Source organism: Branchiostoma lanceolatum, chromosome 10 (assembly GCF_035083965.1).
Source record: "Branchiostoma lanceolatum isolate klBraLanc5 chromosome 10, klBraLanc5.hap2, whole genome shotgun sequence".
Taxonomy (NCBI): domain Eukaryota; kingdom Metazoa; phylum Chordata; class Leptocardii; order Amphioxiformes; family Branchiostomatidae; genus Branchiostoma; species Branchiostoma lanceolatum.
The window spans coordinates 9,175,613-9,193,041 of record NC_089731.1 but is presented as its reverse complement, the minus strand read 5'-3'; the positions used below and the strand labels follow the sequence as shown (position 1 = coordinate 9,193,041).

At 40.7% G+C, this 17,429-nt stretch overlaps 2 protein-coding genes and 1 long non-coding RNA gene across 3 annotated transcripts; 2 read left to right on the top strand and 1 right to left on the bottom strand.

Annotated features, from left to right (window-relative positions):
• Positions 1-132: 132 nt before the first annotated feature.
• Positions 133-5,362, top strand: LOC136443643 (cell division cycle protein 23 homolog). The gene is made up of 10 exons (XM_066440960.1): positions 133-359; positions 650-838; positions 1,339-1,538; positions 1,882-2,074; positions 2,446-2,623; positions 3,186-3,331; positions 3,529-3,638; positions 3,752-3,926; positions 4,158-4,277; positions 4,597-5,362. Exons 1-10 carry the CDS (start codon positions 171-173, stop codon positions 4,822-4,824), a joined length of 1,728 nt encoding a protein of 575 aa, XP_066297057.1. The 5' UTR covers positions 133-170; the 3' UTR covers positions 4,825-5,362.
• LOC136443644 (thiosulfate sulfurtransferase/rhodanese-like domain-containing protein 2) lies at positions 3,950-17,352 on the bottom strand. The gene is made up of 8 exons (XM_066440961.1): positions 17,170-17,352; positions 16,262-16,720; positions 15,765-15,887; positions 7,877-7,985; positions 7,550-7,665; positions 6,761-6,919; positions 6,203-6,341; positions 3,950-5,794 (listed from the first exon to the last, which is right to left on the bottom strand). Exons 1-8 carry the CDS (start codon positions 17,251-17,253, stop codon positions 5,574-5,576), a joined length of 1,410 nt encoding a protein of 469 aa, XP_066297058.1. The 5' UTR covers positions 17,254-17,352; the 3' UTR covers positions 3,950-5,573.
• On the top strand, positions 9,905-15,203 carry LOC136443646 (uncharacterized). The gene is made up of 3 exons (XR_010757184.1): positions 9,905-11,145; positions 12,536-12,645; positions 13,939-15,203. It is a non-coding gene; the product is annotated as an uncharacterized lncRNA (long non-coding RNA).
• Positions 17,353-17,429: the final 77 nt, after the last annotated feature.

Here is a 17,429-nt window from a genome sequence, read left to right as displayed (position 1 = left end):
TTGTAGCTCATTAAGCACCTAAATAAATCCCTTAATAGATTTTAATAAAATTACATAATGAAAAAACATTGAGTTTATTTTCTATTTTTGTACATAGATAGGAATATCGAAGATATGAAAAATCTTGTTTACGTTTGAGATCGCAGCATAGGCGGGAGACTTTGAAGAAGATGGCGGACCTGAAGGAGAAAGTTGACCTGAAATCTGCCAAGAAAGAGTTGATCGTAGCGGTGCGGGAGTGCCGTGATAGGGGCCTGGTGCAGACAGCCAAGTGGCTAACGGAGCAGTCGGCTGCCCTGAAGCCCCTCGAACCCGGGGAGTTTCCCGCTTTCCCTACAGACACCCCGGACTTTTTACAGGTAGGCACCCTCCTCCCTCCCCCCAAAATATGTGGATGGATATTGGTTAGCATCATATTATCGTGACAATGCTGTAGATTTTATTAAAAATGTTGAATGTACTGCAGCGTTGTACTAATCTGCATGATCAGCTTTATCTTTCAATTCATCCAGAGTGCCTGAATTAATTCACAAATACTCGTAGAGAATAATTAAATTATTTTAATACTTTTAGAGGCAGGCAGGATCAAATTGCTTGCAAATGAAATGTCACTGACATAATTTGTATCAAAATTTGTATGTCTATTCAGGAGTATGATGCCTACAATGTGGCGCGGTCCTACTACGACGTACGTGAGTACGACCGTGCTGCCCACGTGTTACGTGACTGCGGGAGTCAGAAAGTGTACTTCCTCTGCATGTACTCACGCTACATGGGAGGGGAGAAGAAGAGAGGGGATGCCATGGCAGATAGCCTCGGACCACTGAAGGCTGGACAGGTCAGTTCAGATGGGTGGAAATATTGTATATTGCCCGATATTATTGGCCATTTGGTCGTCAGCCTGTCAGGTGGCAGCAGAGAAAGCGTGAGGTGGTAATTTCCCCATTTTGGCCAAGCACTAACGATTCTTTTGTGATTCCTATCCTGTTTTCAAGCCAATGATATAAAGAAACGAGCTAGCTATGTGTTATTATATACCTGTACATCTGCATCTATTTAATACTGTAGGAATCACATCCAGGTACTTTGGTCTTGGACATAACCCCTATGGCAGTTGTGGTATACTGGCCATGGTACTATATAGCTATTCTTGCACTTCAACTCTTTATTTCAAGTACAGGACCCATGGTTGTTGTAATACTAGAGATGACTCAATGTCACATACATACATAGAATGTCTATAATCAAGTTATGGGAAATTTTCACAAATTTCACCATCCTAAACCATGATGACCAAAAATGCAGCCTACAACTATTTAGTTACTGCCTCCGCTGCAGGACCAGTGTGGTTGGCTGCGGACCCTGCGTGAGGAACTGCATCAGAAGGAGAGCGGTCTAGACGGGTACGGTCTGTACCTGTACGGTGTGGTTCTGAGGAGACTGGGACTACAACAGGAGGCCATCACTGCCCTTCTGTCAGCCATCAACAAGGAACCACTACACTGGGGAGCTTGGCTGGAGCTCGCTATGCTCATCAAGTAAGGGCTGCTGATGGCTAGGGTTGTATAATGTATTGTTTTTCTTTTTATTTACTGGCTCCAAGCATACATATCATGTGTATCAGACCTGTACTGACTGTTGTACTGTAAGTTTCTTGTGACACCTACATTTAGAGGCATGGTGAAAATGAAGAGTTCGCTACACATGTCTTTGAGTTTGAGTTCACTGTTGAAATGATATCAGCAACACAATGGAAATGCCTGCGCTTGTTTGTAAATGTGCTGACTTCACAGTAGACAAGTGGCTCCAAAAACTGCTAACTTAAAAATGCCACAGATATTTCAAGATTTACAATAACCCCTTCTACAACATTCCTTCCAGTGACAAAGCTAACCTGGTAGCCCTCTCTGTGCCCAACCACTGGATGAAGCAGTTTTTCCTAGCCCACTGCTACCTGGAGCTGCAGATGAATGAAGACGCACTGACACAGCTACAAGGACTGGCTGACAAGGGCTTCTCTCTCAGCACCTGGGTTAAGGCTCAGACTGCTAATGCCTACCACAACATGAGACAGGTGACATTCATATACATGTATATGAAGTAAAGTACATGTAGATGTATTTATTTGATTTAGTGGTTTTCTACAGAATTGCTTAAAGATATATCAAATCATTCTTCTTTCTCAAGGGAGCAAGCTACTCTTGATAAATTCTAAACATGTGGCACTGTCTTGTTTAAATTTTTAATACTGATCAAAGAGAAGACAAAGGATGCAGATATTCAAAATTTTGAATACAAAAAAAGTCAAAGCAGAGTGCCAGAATAAAATTGTTATGAGAATAGCAATAGATTTTTTATTATTTTTCAAACCCCAAAAACTGGCAAATCAGGAGCATTTACTTTTTGAAATCTCAGGTGATTGTAAAGTTGCAATTCTGTCACTAGGTGGAGCCTGCGGTTGACCTGTTGAAGCAGTTGCATGCGGAGGACCCGTACAGACTGGACAACATGGACACCCTGTCCAACCTGCTGTATGTTAAAGAGATGAGGGCGGAGCTCAGCCACCTGGCACATTCTGTCTGTCAGGTGGACAAGTTCAGGGTCGAGACATGCTGTGTCATTGGTGGGTAAAATGTTATTTCAAACACAAAGCAAACTTTAGATGTAGCTTTTCAGCTGATTATGAAGCCTAGTTCTACTGTACGCTGCAAGGCTAAACACTGATGTGATATTCTGATTGGAAAGCTTAAAGCACTAATATGATAATGAGGAATGGCGACGTGATTGGCCCATAAGTTTGCAGTTGATTTGTTTTGGATGTGATTGGTTTATAACAAAAGGAACAACACTTGTCATGTTGACCAAGGAGGTCTTCTTGATGCTAACCAGGGATGAATAGCTTACAGCTAGTAGGAAAAGGCCTCTTTTAGGTTGTCTTAAGTATCTTCTTAGGTTGACAAGCCAAAATTGCTTACATTTGGTTTACTATTTTCTGGTATAATCTTTTGCAGACCAAACTAAACTGTAGCATGGTAACATTTTGCGTAACATTTTGCAAGTACAGTTCCAACAAAAAATCATCTTACGATTAGTCAAAGGTTGTGTACCTGTACTTACAACTCCAGGGGCACAAAGCTGACATGTAAGACTAAGAGTACACAGAGACTTGATATTGTCTCTTCTAGGTAATTACTACAGCCTGCGGGGTCAGCATGAGAAGGCAGTGTTGTACTTCCAACGGGCGCTGAAACTGAACCCTAACTACCTGTCAGCCTGGACACTGATGGGTCACGAGTACATGGAGATGAAGAACACTTCAGCAGCCATACAGGTCGGGCACTTGTTTAACCGTCTCAATGCTGAGGTGGGGCAACTGTGCAGGATTAACCTCACTGCTGATTTGACAATACTGACTGGTACTATTTCACACTGTAGCTATGTGTCGCTGCTAACAATGTGGTCCCAAATGTATTGTCATACAAATGTATTTTCCTTCTTGTAAACAGTGATTTCTTTTCATTGTTTCAGGCTTACAGACACGCTATTGAAGTAAACCGTAGAGACTACAGAGCATGGTACGGACTGGGCCAAACATATGAGATCCTGAAAATGCCCTTCTACTGTCTGTACTATTACAGGTAATACACTCTCCAGCTGTCAGGAATACCTCAATCAATTTGTAGAAAACCTTTGCACATAACAGTTGTCAGTTCTTCTCATTCTAATTCAATTAAAAAACCTTAACTTCCAGGCAGGCTCACCAGTTGCGACCTAATGACTCCCGGATGTTGATGGCATTGGGAGAGTGTTACGAGAAACTGGACCGACTCTTGGAGGCCATCAAGTGCTACTGGCGCGCATACTCCGTGGTAGACCAGGAAGGAATGGCGCTGGTCAAACTAGCCAAGTTACACGAACTCATCAAAGTGAGTAAGGTTGTACACAGATACAGCTGTTTCATTTTGGGCTTTATTGTGTTTTGTATGGTTTTGAAAAATATGAAGTTTTAACTGTAAGAGCTAGACATTGTTTTTTAAGGAAAGATAAAATGATAACAGTGGCTAAGAAGAGACATACAGACTTGTGAGAACACTGCTATGCGTAGGACAATAAGTACAAAGGTATCCAAAGTGTTTTCTCCACATATTTGATTACAGGAAGACCAGCAGGCCGCAGCCTTCTATACAGCATTTGTGCAGCAGTCTGAGATGATGGGGACTGTGGATGTGGAAGAGCAGTGTCAGGCCTACCGCTACCTGGCTAACCACTATCTTAAGGTAAAGTCCTATTGGCTCACCACTATCTCAAGGTAAAGTCCTATTGACTCACCACTATCTCAAGGTAAAGTCCTATTGGCTCACCACTATCTCAAGGTAAAGTCCTATTGGCTCACCACTATCTCAAGGTAAAGTCCTTTTGGCTCACCACGATCTTTGACAGATTTCTATTTTTGAGCCCACACTAGCCAAATAAATGTGCTTGCAATTGTCAAATTGCTTTGTTTTGCCTCAAGCTGACTTAGACCAGATTTCTTTGTAGCCTAGAAATGTTTGCATTTCTGAAATGTTTAAATTTCTTTCTCCCACCCACCCACAGCACAAGGACCTGGACCAGGCCACCTTCTACGCCCGCCGCTGCTGCGACTTCGCCAGCACGCGAGAGGAGGGGAAGTCATTGTTACAGCAGATTTCTGGTCTCAGGTCCAACCAGGGAGACGACAGTAGTCTGTCACAGAGTATTGCAGAGGGAAGACCCGCTGTTACACCAGTCACCGCCACCCCCACCAGCAGTGTGCCACCTATGAACTTAACTTTCACCTCATAATTTGAAATGATGTCAGATTTTGGTATGAAGTTCCGCATGTTCCCTTGAATGCATGTCTCTACTCAAAAATGTGGGTCATTATTTCCCAATGAGGGGCTGTTAAAGTGAATAACATTTTTCAAGAAAATTAACTTACAAATAAACATAAACTTAATTATATTATCAAAAACACAAACAATAATTGGCCTTATTCTGTCACTAATATACACTGTAGACTTGACTCATTTTAAAGGTTTACACATAGTCCTTATATGTCTGAATCAAGATTTTACACTCTAATACAAATTTGTCAATAATGTATGTCTATTTTGAGAATACCGGTACTGTACTGCAGTGTAAAAATGATGCAAATTAACACTTCAAAGAAAACTTTGTGTGTTGTATTGCCATAGGTTTGTCCATGTAATGCAATATACATATGAAGAGCATTTTTGATATTTTACTGGTTGTAAAAAAACAGGCATGTAGGTTCCTTAGCTATAAGATTTCATATACATGTAAGAAAGAAAGAAATACATGTGATAATATTTCATCGTAATGGTAGTATGTGTGATGATGTGTATTGCTCTTTACAATGGGAAGTTATTTAAGTCCGCTATATATAAGTACATAAAGAGATACAAATGTAGTCATAGATTTGGCTTAAAAATTCCAGATTCACAGTTTAAGTGGTACTTTAATACATGTATTTCCTTTTGGCTAAAAGACATTTTCATAGACTCAACAACTACTTATTTACAAAATTTTAGTCAAGTTTCCACTGGAATTCTGCGTCGTCCTTTTGTGCAGGCACACTCCTCTCTGCAGCGGACACCCTGTGCCAAGGCCCCTGCTGCCTGCAGCTGACATTCCCTGCAGCAGGCGGTACGACCAGCTGCGGTGCACCGGTCACATGACAGAACCAGCTGGTGGCAGTGGGCGCTACTGCAGGGCTTGTACTCGTCCCACGCATCTTTACAGTAGAAACATTCTGTGGCAGAAATGATATACATGTATAATACATTAAATATGGGATATGCAATGACTAGTATTTTGTCGATTGCCAAAAGGTCGCCGAACCTCAAAATCACCAGGGAGTCAAGCATTTTTTCCCCTGAAAAGCTAAGTCATTGACCTGCGAATGTCGACTGATCCCTAAAAATCATGCAATGATCAAGAAAATAACAGTAAGTACTGCTGAATGTGTCATTTGGAGCTCACAGACTCGTTGCCAAATCAATTTTACTGGTGTGTGACAGGTAGTACCAACATTAAAAGCAAAGGATAGGATTCAAATATATCTACAGCTGGGTTACATATTACAAAAGATGACCAAAAAATAGTATATATTTTCCAAAGGAATGTCACTGAGTTGCTGAGGTTTTTACTGCACACTCACTTCCAACTATGTCACTGTTGGCTGGTATTGCATAGCGATCGTCAAAGACAAAGAGCTTCCCCCTGAAGTATCCATTGGGATACTTCTCCATGTACTTGTGGATGCCTCCTTCAAGTTGAAGTACATCCTTGCACACCCCCTGAAGGAGAAAGTTAGGAAAAACAGGACCTGATGGTTTACTGATGTTTCAGTCAATGCTTAGAGTTATATAATAAAGTGTTCTACAATTCTGGAATTCATTATGCAATGTTGTACCAAAACACATGTAAAATATTTAACCCTGATTCAGAAGTTCAAGCAAGGCCATTTCTAGACTCCAGAGGTAAAGTTCCTCCACATGTTTAGGAAGCTTAGCTGTCAGGAATTAAGAAGCACTAAAAAGAAAGTATTCAAATCTTCATTTTCTCTACAAATTTAAGTAGTAATTAACATGCAATAATGACTTGATATGCAAATTATACTGCTTCAGTAAGAGACCTACAGTCCCCGCTTTTTGCTTGTTCACAACCAGACAGCAGCCCAATCTTTGGAACTACGAAATTCTGAATCAGCTCTTACCTTTGACTTGAGGTAAGCAGAGCCCTTCTCACACCGAATCCCTCCGGTACAGAACATGACTACAGTTTTGTCCTGGAAGAATTGTGTGTTCTTATCCACATACTCCGGCCAGTAGCTGAACTTCCGTATGTCTGGAGCAACAGCACCAAGGAAGTGGCCCTGAAAACACGGAAATTTAACCTGTGTTAACAGCTTTTCTACAAACAAAGAATTTCCATACAAAGCTATAAAGCATTCTGCTGTAGTGCAATATGTATAAAATGTTGAAATGCATGTCAGAGTACCTCTTTGGTAGCCTCCTTCGCAGACTTCCTATGAACAGCGGTGTTTATATGGGGGGGGGGGGCAAGGTTCTCTAAAGGGAGTTGTGTAGCCAAGGGAGTTGTGTAGACGAGGGACGACGATGAACAGCGTCGTCCCTCGTCTAGACAACTCCCTTGGCTACACAACTCCCTTTAGAGAACCTTGCCCCCCCCCCCCCATATAAACACCGCTGTTCATAGGAAGTCTGCGAAGGAGGCTACCTCTTTGGGTCATGATTGGGAAGATGAAATTAGATGAAGAAAAATTATAATATCATCGTCATCAAATGCGACCCTTTTGATTTTGAGATGAAAACATTACACTATCAGTAAAGTTACAGTGCATCTAAAAAAATTAAATGTGCCTTTTTTCTTTTCAATACATGTATGTGCCTAGACTTCTTAATGAATAGGACAACTCTATCATGTTTACTTCCTCTATTCTGAAGTGATAATCTACAGTTCAGTTCCAAAGTGTGGTTCTTACAATTCTACTCTCGTAGAAGTTCCTACAGTCCACAAACACAGTACTGTCCTTGTCATCTTCTGTCTGCAGGTGTTGCTCCAACATCTCATGGAAGTCCTCAGCACTCAGATGTACTCCTTGACGTAAAAAAAAGAAAGGAACGATGAAATTATTCTAAAAATGTAACAGGCAATGGAAAAGTGAATGCATATCTTGAAGGACTTGTCATTCTGTTTTGATGACATTTTCCCCTTTACTGCTTTAGTGATCTTACATGTCTTTACATTTAATGACAAAATAAATATGTACAATATTAGTGTAATTATGTCCCTACTAGAATTAACATACCTGCTTCTCTAAAGCTGACACAGGAGGAGTCCACCCCCATAGGCACCAGCTCTTGGTACACTCCAACCTTCAAACCACCAGGGAAATGTCTGGCACTACCAGGACTCAACTGGAACAAATAAAAACATCACTAGCAAATTTTAGAAACAGACTAAACAAGAGTGGTGTTTAAAAAACACACCGGCGACGTAAGAATTGTGCAAAGAAGGTCCTCATTTGCATGATTTATATCTTACTGTGTTAATCTTCACGATACCTTCAAGTGCCACAAAGTTTTCAAGTTAAGTCTTAATTAGCATAATTTGCCAGATCTTAGTGTAGCCCCAACGTTCAAATATCTAGACTAAGGGATAAAAGACATATGAGATATATATGTATACGTATATACTCTTGGCCGTAGTCTAAACGGCCCAGACGAGGACGAGGCGGACAAAAACGAGCCTTGCCCGTTTGGAACGACTTAGGACGCGCAGGGTAGGCGTCCCAAACGCTTAGCCTTAAGACGCTTCCATTTTCACAAAGGTCAGGTATTGAAGTCACGTCCACTCAGAACATTTCAGCATACTCCAAACTTAAATGAAGTATCCACCCTGATGCCACCGGGACCGACACAGAAGTCACCGCGGGATGCAGTCAACTCCAGCCCGATCGCATCGATCTCATCAATCTGCCCCCTCGTGGTAAGTTCCTTGATAAAATTACTGTTTCATTTTACATAATTGCAACGCTTGCCAAACAGTCAATAAAAAAAGCAAAGGCTCAACTTTTGTATTAGTTTGTGACAAACTATAATCGTTTGGTAACACAGCTTTGTCATAATCTATCGTGCTGTAACGTTATATACTCATACTGAGATCGATGGCATAGTCAAAGCCTGCATGTTTACATCGGTGACCGCCCTATGTTCCGAAATCTCTATGTTTCGAAATCTCAATGTTCCGTAAGCCCTATGTTCCAGTTCACTCAAATAACAGAAGCTGTCCTAAGTATGCTGTTCACACACACATACATACATACGCATAACATTTTCGGCGAAGGTAATAATTCATCCCGACTCCCTACCATTTGAATTCAACTATTGGATTTTGTAACAATAGTCATTACGTATACTCTACCTATGTTCAAAACATTGTATGTATATAGATAATTAGTTGATTCCTAAATACGTATACAAAATATAGCTACATGTTTTTTGGTCACTGGTTTGCAGTTAAAAAAACTTTTTAGCACTTTTTTTTATTAAATCCAACGATGACAATTCATTATTGACGAAAGTAATTTGCTGTATGTATAAGACCAAGTTGATTGGATTATATGAATGAGATCCTCTTGGGAACCCAGCTAATGGGAGCGTGCTATTGAAAAATATTCAAAAGAAAAGTTGCTTTTATTATGAAATTTATTTGGTCAGAGCACAGAGTATGGCATGCAGAGATATAGGTTCTTCATTTTGTTATTTCAAAACATATACTAGTGCAGTCTTTTTCGAGTCTGGACTTGACTTTGGCATTTGCGACATTAGTATATGTTTTCAGAAATATACATTTTTATAATTGAGAGCATGAATTCTAATTTCTCATTTCGCATCTTTTTACCATTTAAAGTATGGCCTAACTCTTTTTTTTCTTCAAACGTCCAAAACTTGTGGCCTCCTTTGCAGAGTACTTGCGGCTGTTTTCTTTTTCAAGTTACAGTTTCATCGTTACATTTCTTTTCTTCAGTTTTTAGCTATTGCTGGCCGGCCAGCGATAAGAAAAAAATAATAATATGTGGTAAATAAGAAAAAGGTAACGTAAAAAAGAAAACAGTCGGAAGGAGTCTGCAACGGAGGCTACAAAAATTCATGCATTTGTGGATGTCATCCCAACCTCCTTGGTCATCCATGTACTGTAAATGAAGAACTGTTTGAGGTGGTTTTACTTTGGCGGTGAACTTTTCAGCGCGGACCTTAGGTGACCGGGAAACGTTTTGTCCATCTAAGACTTTGGCGCTACTATTGTTTCAAACGCGAACTTAGAATTACCGCGAATACATCTACTGTTTCCCCTACTGCGAAATGAATAACCACGCAAACTTAAAACGCATTTACAGTATTCAAATTAGCATTTAACTCAGGAAGAATTGGAAATCTGGTACATACATCTGATGTCGATCCTACAGGGAAGGGTTAGTGAACAGTTCGTGAACTGTCCCCTGTCTGACCATACATTATACGCGTAGATAGAAGGGGGGTAGGGTATTACAGTTTGTCCCTATAATCATAAATGCATGCATCCCTATGGAGAAGTTGACAGACATATGATAAGGTGTGATTATCTAAGCAACCTCCTTGATCTCAGAAATCAAAGATTCTGACCAAGAAAATTACCCTCAAATCCTAACCTGTTCTGTCGACTGTTATCTAACAGAATTACGAGAACTTCTATACAGCTATTCTCCAAGGAAACACCCCCCGAGCCAGAGCCCTTGAGTCATTCCATTTGGGCCCGCTCGCGACCATTTCACTATCTCCCGGGGATCCAGAAGACAAAAAGATAGAGAAAGGTTGTTTTTGTCAACAAATTCTACAAGTGTGAAGTCTGACCTGTCATAGCCACCCCAGATTTGCCAATACTTTACACCCCCCCAAAAAAACACTTTCAATGTTTCAATGCCCTCTATTAGTCTACAATTTTGAGCTGGGGTGTAGGCGCCTACCCTAAAACCCTAAAACCGTAATTCACTTTATCTTCACGGTAGTAAAGATTTCACGGTGTAAGAAAGATGGACATTTTCACTGAAGTTTAAGTTCACGGTGGTGGCAAGTGATTTACAGAACGGATGTGTGAAGGAATCATAAATAATAACTACATATTTATCACTGGGATGATAAGTTCACGGTACAGAGGTGACCGTGAAAACAGCTGTGAACATAAAGTTACAGTGAAAAAAACAAGAATTACAGTACACTTGTCCCCACGGAAATCAGACCGAATATCCTCTTGGACAGATTGTATATAAACGCCGCCAGAAAGAAGTGCGTGACATATTCAAAGCTTATTGAATATTGATTTTGTATTCGTTTTCAAACTAATAACATGATTCCCAGATTGCAATATAATTTTGCAGTAAGTACCAGGGTAACGTTTATTTTTCTGTCATTTATACAATGGTGTAGCACTGCATTACAGCTGACTCCAGCAGCGGAGGGATATGTACAAGCTTTCGCGTACAAGCACATGTGTGTACTCTACTTTAGTTCTACAGGAGAACATTCATGGCGGCGGGAGGTGGGCACTGCTATTTCAGTTACTTTTATAATACTTTGCTGATGTATTTTTTACTTTGTCTATATTGAATCTTGAATATGTTTGGTTAGTCCTATGCAGATGATGACAGATTCCTGTGAAGGTAGGCGATAAGTTTGATTTTACCGATTAGTTGAGCCACGCCGTGTGTTGAATAACCAGTTTGTGGAATTTGTGCCGAAGCCGTGATGGTGTTGATAGTTTGTCCAAACCGTCAACATTTAACCCGGGCATCTAGTATATGATTGAAGCCAACGTCATGTACAGCGCTGATGCTATACGCTCGTATTTTCACTGTTGTTTAAGATATACAAATGTAGAAGAATATATGAGGCTGGCTGTGGTGCATTGTCTACTGTGGAATTGAATACATTTGATGTCGTGTTTGAAATGATCATACAGCCAGACACGTAGGTGACATTGTAGTGTTTTGCAGTTATTATTTTGTTTTACCTTTGCCAAAATGGTTAGGTAGTTTGTGTGTTTTAGGTAGAGTTTGCATACATGTATAAGACGTGTTTTCACGGAAAACTTCGGCCGGCATATAGAAACGACCACACAGGCAGTCGAAATCAGAGTCCTATTGTGTTCGTTCACTGAAGCCGAAGTCGTAAAAAGGGGTGTCAGACGGAAGTTGCCGGTTAGCCAGGAGGGGAGGTACATTACTGTTCATAGCTGATAACTGTACTGATACCAGTGAATTGCATTCCTGAGGGCTAGTTCGTTACATGTACCTAGGGGAAGGAAGGATAGTACAAGAATATCTGCAACAAAATGCTTTTAGGTATATGTGCCCTTTTTTCTTTTCTTTTTTTCTTTTGGGAGGGGAGGCCGGACTAGGTATAACAGACCGTTCGGTGTAAAATAACCAGCTGCTGCCGCCACGCCGCGTGCCTGCGAAGCTGGTGTGTTACGCCTAATGGCGTTTATACCGGCTATATAGATACAGATACTTATAATTAATTACGTCATGACCGAAGTTTGACAAGGTGTCAATAGCTTTCATTACTGGAGAGCTTTTGCAGACCGGAAAATTTCTAGGAACAGATTGGTTACACGGTGTTCTACTAGTCTCTACCAGACTAACAGCGTCGGCTATAGAGAGAACATTTGCCGGGGGACTTTGGCCATGGAGGATAACATTTCCATCCGCTGGGTTGCCTCTTTGACCCTCTCTCCGTAGCCGACTCCCTTCATACAATTGACTCTATTTGGCCAATTTCTACTATTCTCCCAGCGACCCGCAGAGACTGGTAGAGGCTAGTGTTCTACAGTGTTTTCTATTTTCTGTTTGGTATGTATTGGCAATAAAGACAAAAGAAGCGTATAACAATATTAATCTTTGTTCGTTGTGTGTTTTTTTTTTCTACAGCAGCTCCTGAATGTAAGATTCTGCAACACATGCTTTTACGACCATTCAAATGGCGACTTAGTCCACGTAGAACACATGCAGCCGAACAACTACGATGAACATTTATTCGGGTAATATTGGAATACTAGTAGTCTATTATTGTGATTTCATGTAACGTTGGGTAACCTAAATTCGGGATTTTTCCGATAATGGTTGACTGAAATCAATCTAGCAGAACAATAAACCATCCTTTTTTTCTATTATTCTGTCAGTATCATGTACTATCTTTGCACTAATCATATATATGGTAGATTTTGTCTCTAGTCGTGCTGACACCATAATATTTCAACTTCAAACTACCGTCCGCCGCACGCACAATTACGGTGCTGTTGGACAGGGGGGCACATTAATTCGGGAGAGAAGATTCGTCTTGAATATCTTACCGCTAATCACATTTTATACAGCAGCTATTCGTTCTATCCTTGGCTTGAGGAGAGTGATATGGATATATACGTGTCCAAGTAAAAAAATACACGAAAAAACGGCCGTACCGCACACATCAGGCCAGTTCGGGAACAACCCGTGTGTTGAGTCGGTAGAACTTCACTCAAAGTCTGCCCATCGTCATCATCGGGCAACGTGTAACGTTACATTATTCATGGGAAGTAAGCTGGATGCCGTAGCAATGGTAATACCACTATGTCCATGTGTTCCTTGTTGTGTTAGGAGCAAACTTTGAGGAAAATATCTTCCTCAGTCCACTATCACACGCAGCATTTAGACAAAAAGTGTTCCTCACAAACCTTTGTCGTCTGCTTGACAACAGGATTCTGGTTAACAATATGGCGGCGGGAAAATACACGTGCCGTAGGTTGTAGCAACAGAGAGGAGTTTTGATGATTGATCACACTTAGAATCCAGTTGCAGGTTAGCAAAAGAGATTGTAATAAGTTGTCTTATAAATAATTGTGTTTAGCAGGCAGGAGATGTGACATTTGTCTTATAAACCAGGGAACAACCGTGCTGGGTGATTCTCCCACGAAGCCCCCAGACTCTGTCAATAAGGAACGGAGAGTTTTTGACGTCGCCAACTTCTAATGCATGGTTATCGAAGCTTTTCAGCCAGTGTTCTGAATACGTTAGTCTATCTGCTTTGCATTGCTGGCGTTATAACTGATTTTGCATCTAGCACATATCCCTAAATACCCCGTTTTCGAAAAATCCCGACTTTAAGTACCCCACGAATTTAGGTTACCCAACGTTACATAAGTGCCGATAGAGTTTTAAAGATTTCATAATTTGACGGTTTCACATACTGAAATATTTGTAGGGATTGGATGGCTGCCATAGCTTCTTTTAAACAGTTTGTTAACTGATTTTGGTAGCCAGCTCCATCGACCGTCTCCGTCTCTATACCTGCACAGGCGGACCATATGGGACGAGAGTGATGACGACGAGATGTTCCTGCCACATCTTACACATACCGATGTGCCAGTGGGGAAGTCGGCAGATCGATACCTTCTACTGGATGTCGGTGAGACGAGCTGCATCCCTAGGAGATCCGTAGCAGACGTCCGAAATGTCGGGACCGAGCAAGGGAGCCACACAACAAGTGTCGTCGACAAAAGGAAGGGAATGAGAGAGAACCAGATCTGTAGCAGAGCCACGATGTGAAGCCAATAGATTGCGCTGCTTCAACCGCTACTACAGCGAGACAAAACCTGACGCTAGTTAGAAATATCGCGGACTTACATGTTTATACCACGGATATATTAATATATTGTCTATTCCATTATGTATTTTGTGTGTATATAGTATTCAAATCTATTGCATATGTATATCGAAATCGTACACAAGGTAATTAACCTGGCCGACGACGATTCTAATCATACCTGGGATGGATGTAGCCTGACTACTTCGCGCTCCTAGCGGCCGGCCCGACGGATACCGCCCCCAAAAGGGGGTCATTAATCTCCGCCAGAGAGATCTTGTGTAAACACAGGCTAGGGGTGGATATACATAATTGAAATTGAAAACCCCACACGAATATTGTAAACAATAAGTGTGTACGAAAGCTGTGATACGATTGCACGCTCTCACCAACTTGCAAGAAGATACGAGTACTAGTGCAACACCTGATCAACTCGGAACACTTATTCTAGTAATTAATGACACAGTTTTCTGTTATTGTGTGCCACGATTCCCAAAAATGTGTTTTCCTTTGTTTTATACTTTACTGAAGTGGACTACAAAGCCAGTCACAGAAAGATGAAGTAACCAAAGTTCTGTGGAGCTAGCAGGTAATTTTCAAGAGGTCTGTCTGATAAGTCAGAGTACAAAAACATGTATGTTAGCATAGCCAGTATCACGAAGTCATAGTCAGTCCGTCTTAAAAGTCTCCCGTGCTTAGTGTACGGAAAGCCTTGTCTATGTGTACTTTCTTTATCCTTACTATGTTAGTCTTTCGAAGCTTCAAAGATGCAGATAAAATAACTCGAATTATACGTATGTCAAGCATATCATTTTCTTATTGAATGAAGCAAAGCTTGTAAGAAAAATCAATCAAACGTAGTGACATATTGTTGTTGCTGCCTTTTGCAAAAATCCGGACAGCTTCTTTGAAAGCTGTGACTTATTTACCTTTCAAAATCAAACTTTACTCATGATAATAAAAGAAAAGCCAGTCCAAGCATGTCATTCATGATAACAAAAAACAAAAACGTTTGAAACATTGAGAAACAGCGCTAGCTGTGATGGATGGGTATATATTGCAACATCCAGAAACTTTATTTCAAACATCGATAAACAGCTGTAAAAGTGTATACAAACTAGGGCATTTTCTATGCCGTATGCAATGGAATTTCGTCCTTGCTATAGAAAAGGCCATACCTGCAAGGCGTTGCCAAAAAGTAATTCCCTAGGGAATGCGTTCGTGAAAATCCTAGAATATTTGGCAAACCGAAAGCAGTACTATACAATAGGCTCCCCCCCTGAGGCGTCGCCAAAAATGTACAGATTGTACTCTTATTTAGTCAATCATGAAAATGAAAATTTTGAATTTCATATTAAACAGTAAAAGTTCAAGCCATGTTGACAATCTCATTCTTTTTAAAAAACTACTGTTTGCTACACCTAAAACAGCTTTCATACATGTATATCTATGATAAAGAAACTATAGGCTAGTACCACAGTTGTGGGCTAGTATCAAGACTTAAATTTAGAGTATAAGGTAGGGAATATATTTTCTGACCTTGAACTCCTCAGCAATCATGTGACTGAAGAGTGGATGTGCCCTGACAGCCTGGATGTAGATGTGGACAGCCTGACTGGAACCACCGACGGTAGCGTTGATACCTTCAGCAGACACACGCACCTAGAGAGGAGGTTATCATCAACAGAAACATCAGTCATGAGACAGTATTTGGGGAGTGCACACCTTCGCCAAGGCACAATATTTTACTTTATTGCCTTCTTATTTTGGTTTGCCTCTTATACTCTGCATGCACATGCTTGTAGTATGCACTCTGAGAGGAAGCTGCAAGGGGGGTCGCTGTTGCTGAAGAATCCTTTTAAAGGTTTCCTGATTCCAAATTTACATCCAGATCTTTAACAAAACTTTACCCCAAAATGTCTTTTTCAGCTAATGTTGAAGAAATTGTTAGCTGGTCTTTTGTTAGCCTGTGTTGCACAATAGATTTAGTCAGCCTAGTCTTATATGTAGCATCTATTACAAACTCTAAATTATACCTTTCCAGTAAGTTTCAGTCTCGTACACAAGTCTCTCTGCCAGACTTCTAACTCCTTTGGCCTGTCCACCTCACAGTACTTATAAAACAGAGTCACCAGGCCATGTCTCTCATCATTAGGGTCTCCTAAATCCATGTTTGATACATCTGGCAGCCAAGACACTCCTTCTGGCTCTGATGACTTATTGACTGCGACAGACTTCTCTTTCCTTGAGTTATTTGGCTCTTCTGAATTCAGAGTTCTTGGCAGTTTGGTGATTTTTACATCACTTATTTGGAGAGAGGAAATGACTTTGGCAGCTTCTTCCTCCACTTTGTCATGATGGAGACGTGAAACGTGTTTGCAGATGTCTGCCGTGCTGTCAAACATCTCCCCACAACAGTTCCATTTCTTTGTACATTGGAATTGTTGACTGTCATCAGGGTGAAGTTCACAAGATCTAACCAGTTGACCGAACGCCTGTATTGTGGAGAGAAATAAAAAGGAAGTTTACTCATCAAAATATACCCTCGCAGTGTGATAATTGTAAATAAGTACAGTAATTGTAAAAATCATTTAATATAGTTACCATCAGTTGAGACCTTGTTATAATTAACTTATAGTTCACTCTTTTTAAATGTTTCAAGTACTAGTAATCTTTTTTTTTCCCTTTTCACAACTTCATTAACACTACTAGTACATAGAGCAACAGCCTGCTATTACCAGATAGATGCATAAAATTGACTCAACTGACTGGGATTATTGGGGTTGACTTCAATTTTTCAAGTAACGTTATAGAAAAAGAAAGCAATATTAGTTCTCACAAATTTCAAGAAAATAAGACAAATCTAGCTTGTAGGTAGTAAAGTAAGCTTGATTTTGAGTAAAACAGATATGAACTTCTAACATTTGTTACAATTCATACAGACCTGTTTCTTAGCCAGTTGGCGCAGAACGCGGGCCCTCTGTGCACGTGGGTTTAGACTCTGCTTAGCCTCTGTAACAGGCGCCATGGTGGCTTGGGGTGAAGGAAAGGGACCCTTCGCCAGGCCTGGAAAATTGAGGGAAGATACTGAAGCCGCTGGTCGTGGACTTCGAGAATATGGGAATGCCAGTTGGGTAATGTCAACTATTACTGGGGGTAGTGCTTTATATTAATGTCTATACAATTGAATAAAATCAACATGAT

What these genes read in the sequence shown, in the direction of transcription:
- LOC136443643 (XM_066440960.1), top strand. Translation starts at nt 171, where the DNA reads ATGGCGGACCTGAAGGAGAAAGTTGACCTGAAATCTGCCAAGAAAGAG. An exon ending in ACACCCCGGACTTTTTACAG is followed by an intron (nt 360 to 649) that starts GTAGGCACCCTC and finishes ATGTCTATTCAG; the next exon opens with GAGTATGATGCCTACAATGT. An exon ending in AGTTACACGAACTCATCAAA is followed by an intron (nt 3,927 to 4,157) that starts GTGAGTAAGGTT and finishes ATTTGATTACAG; the next exon opens with GAAGACCAGCAGGCCGCAGC.
- LOC136443644 (XM_066440961.1), bottom strand. Translation starts at nt 17,253, where the DNA reads ATGGCGCCTGTTACAGAGGCTAAGCAGAGTCTAAACCCACGTGCACAG. An exon ending in GACTGAAACTTACTGGAAAG is followed by an intron (nt 15,888 to 16,261) that starts GTATAATTTAGA and finishes CCTCCTCTCTAG; the next exon opens with GTGCGTGTGTCTGCTGAAGG. An exon ending in TGTCAGCTTTAGAGAAGCAG is followed by an intron (nt 7,666 to 7,876) that starts GTATGTTAATTC and finishes TTTTACGTCAAG; the next exon opens with GAGTACATCTGAGTGCTGAG.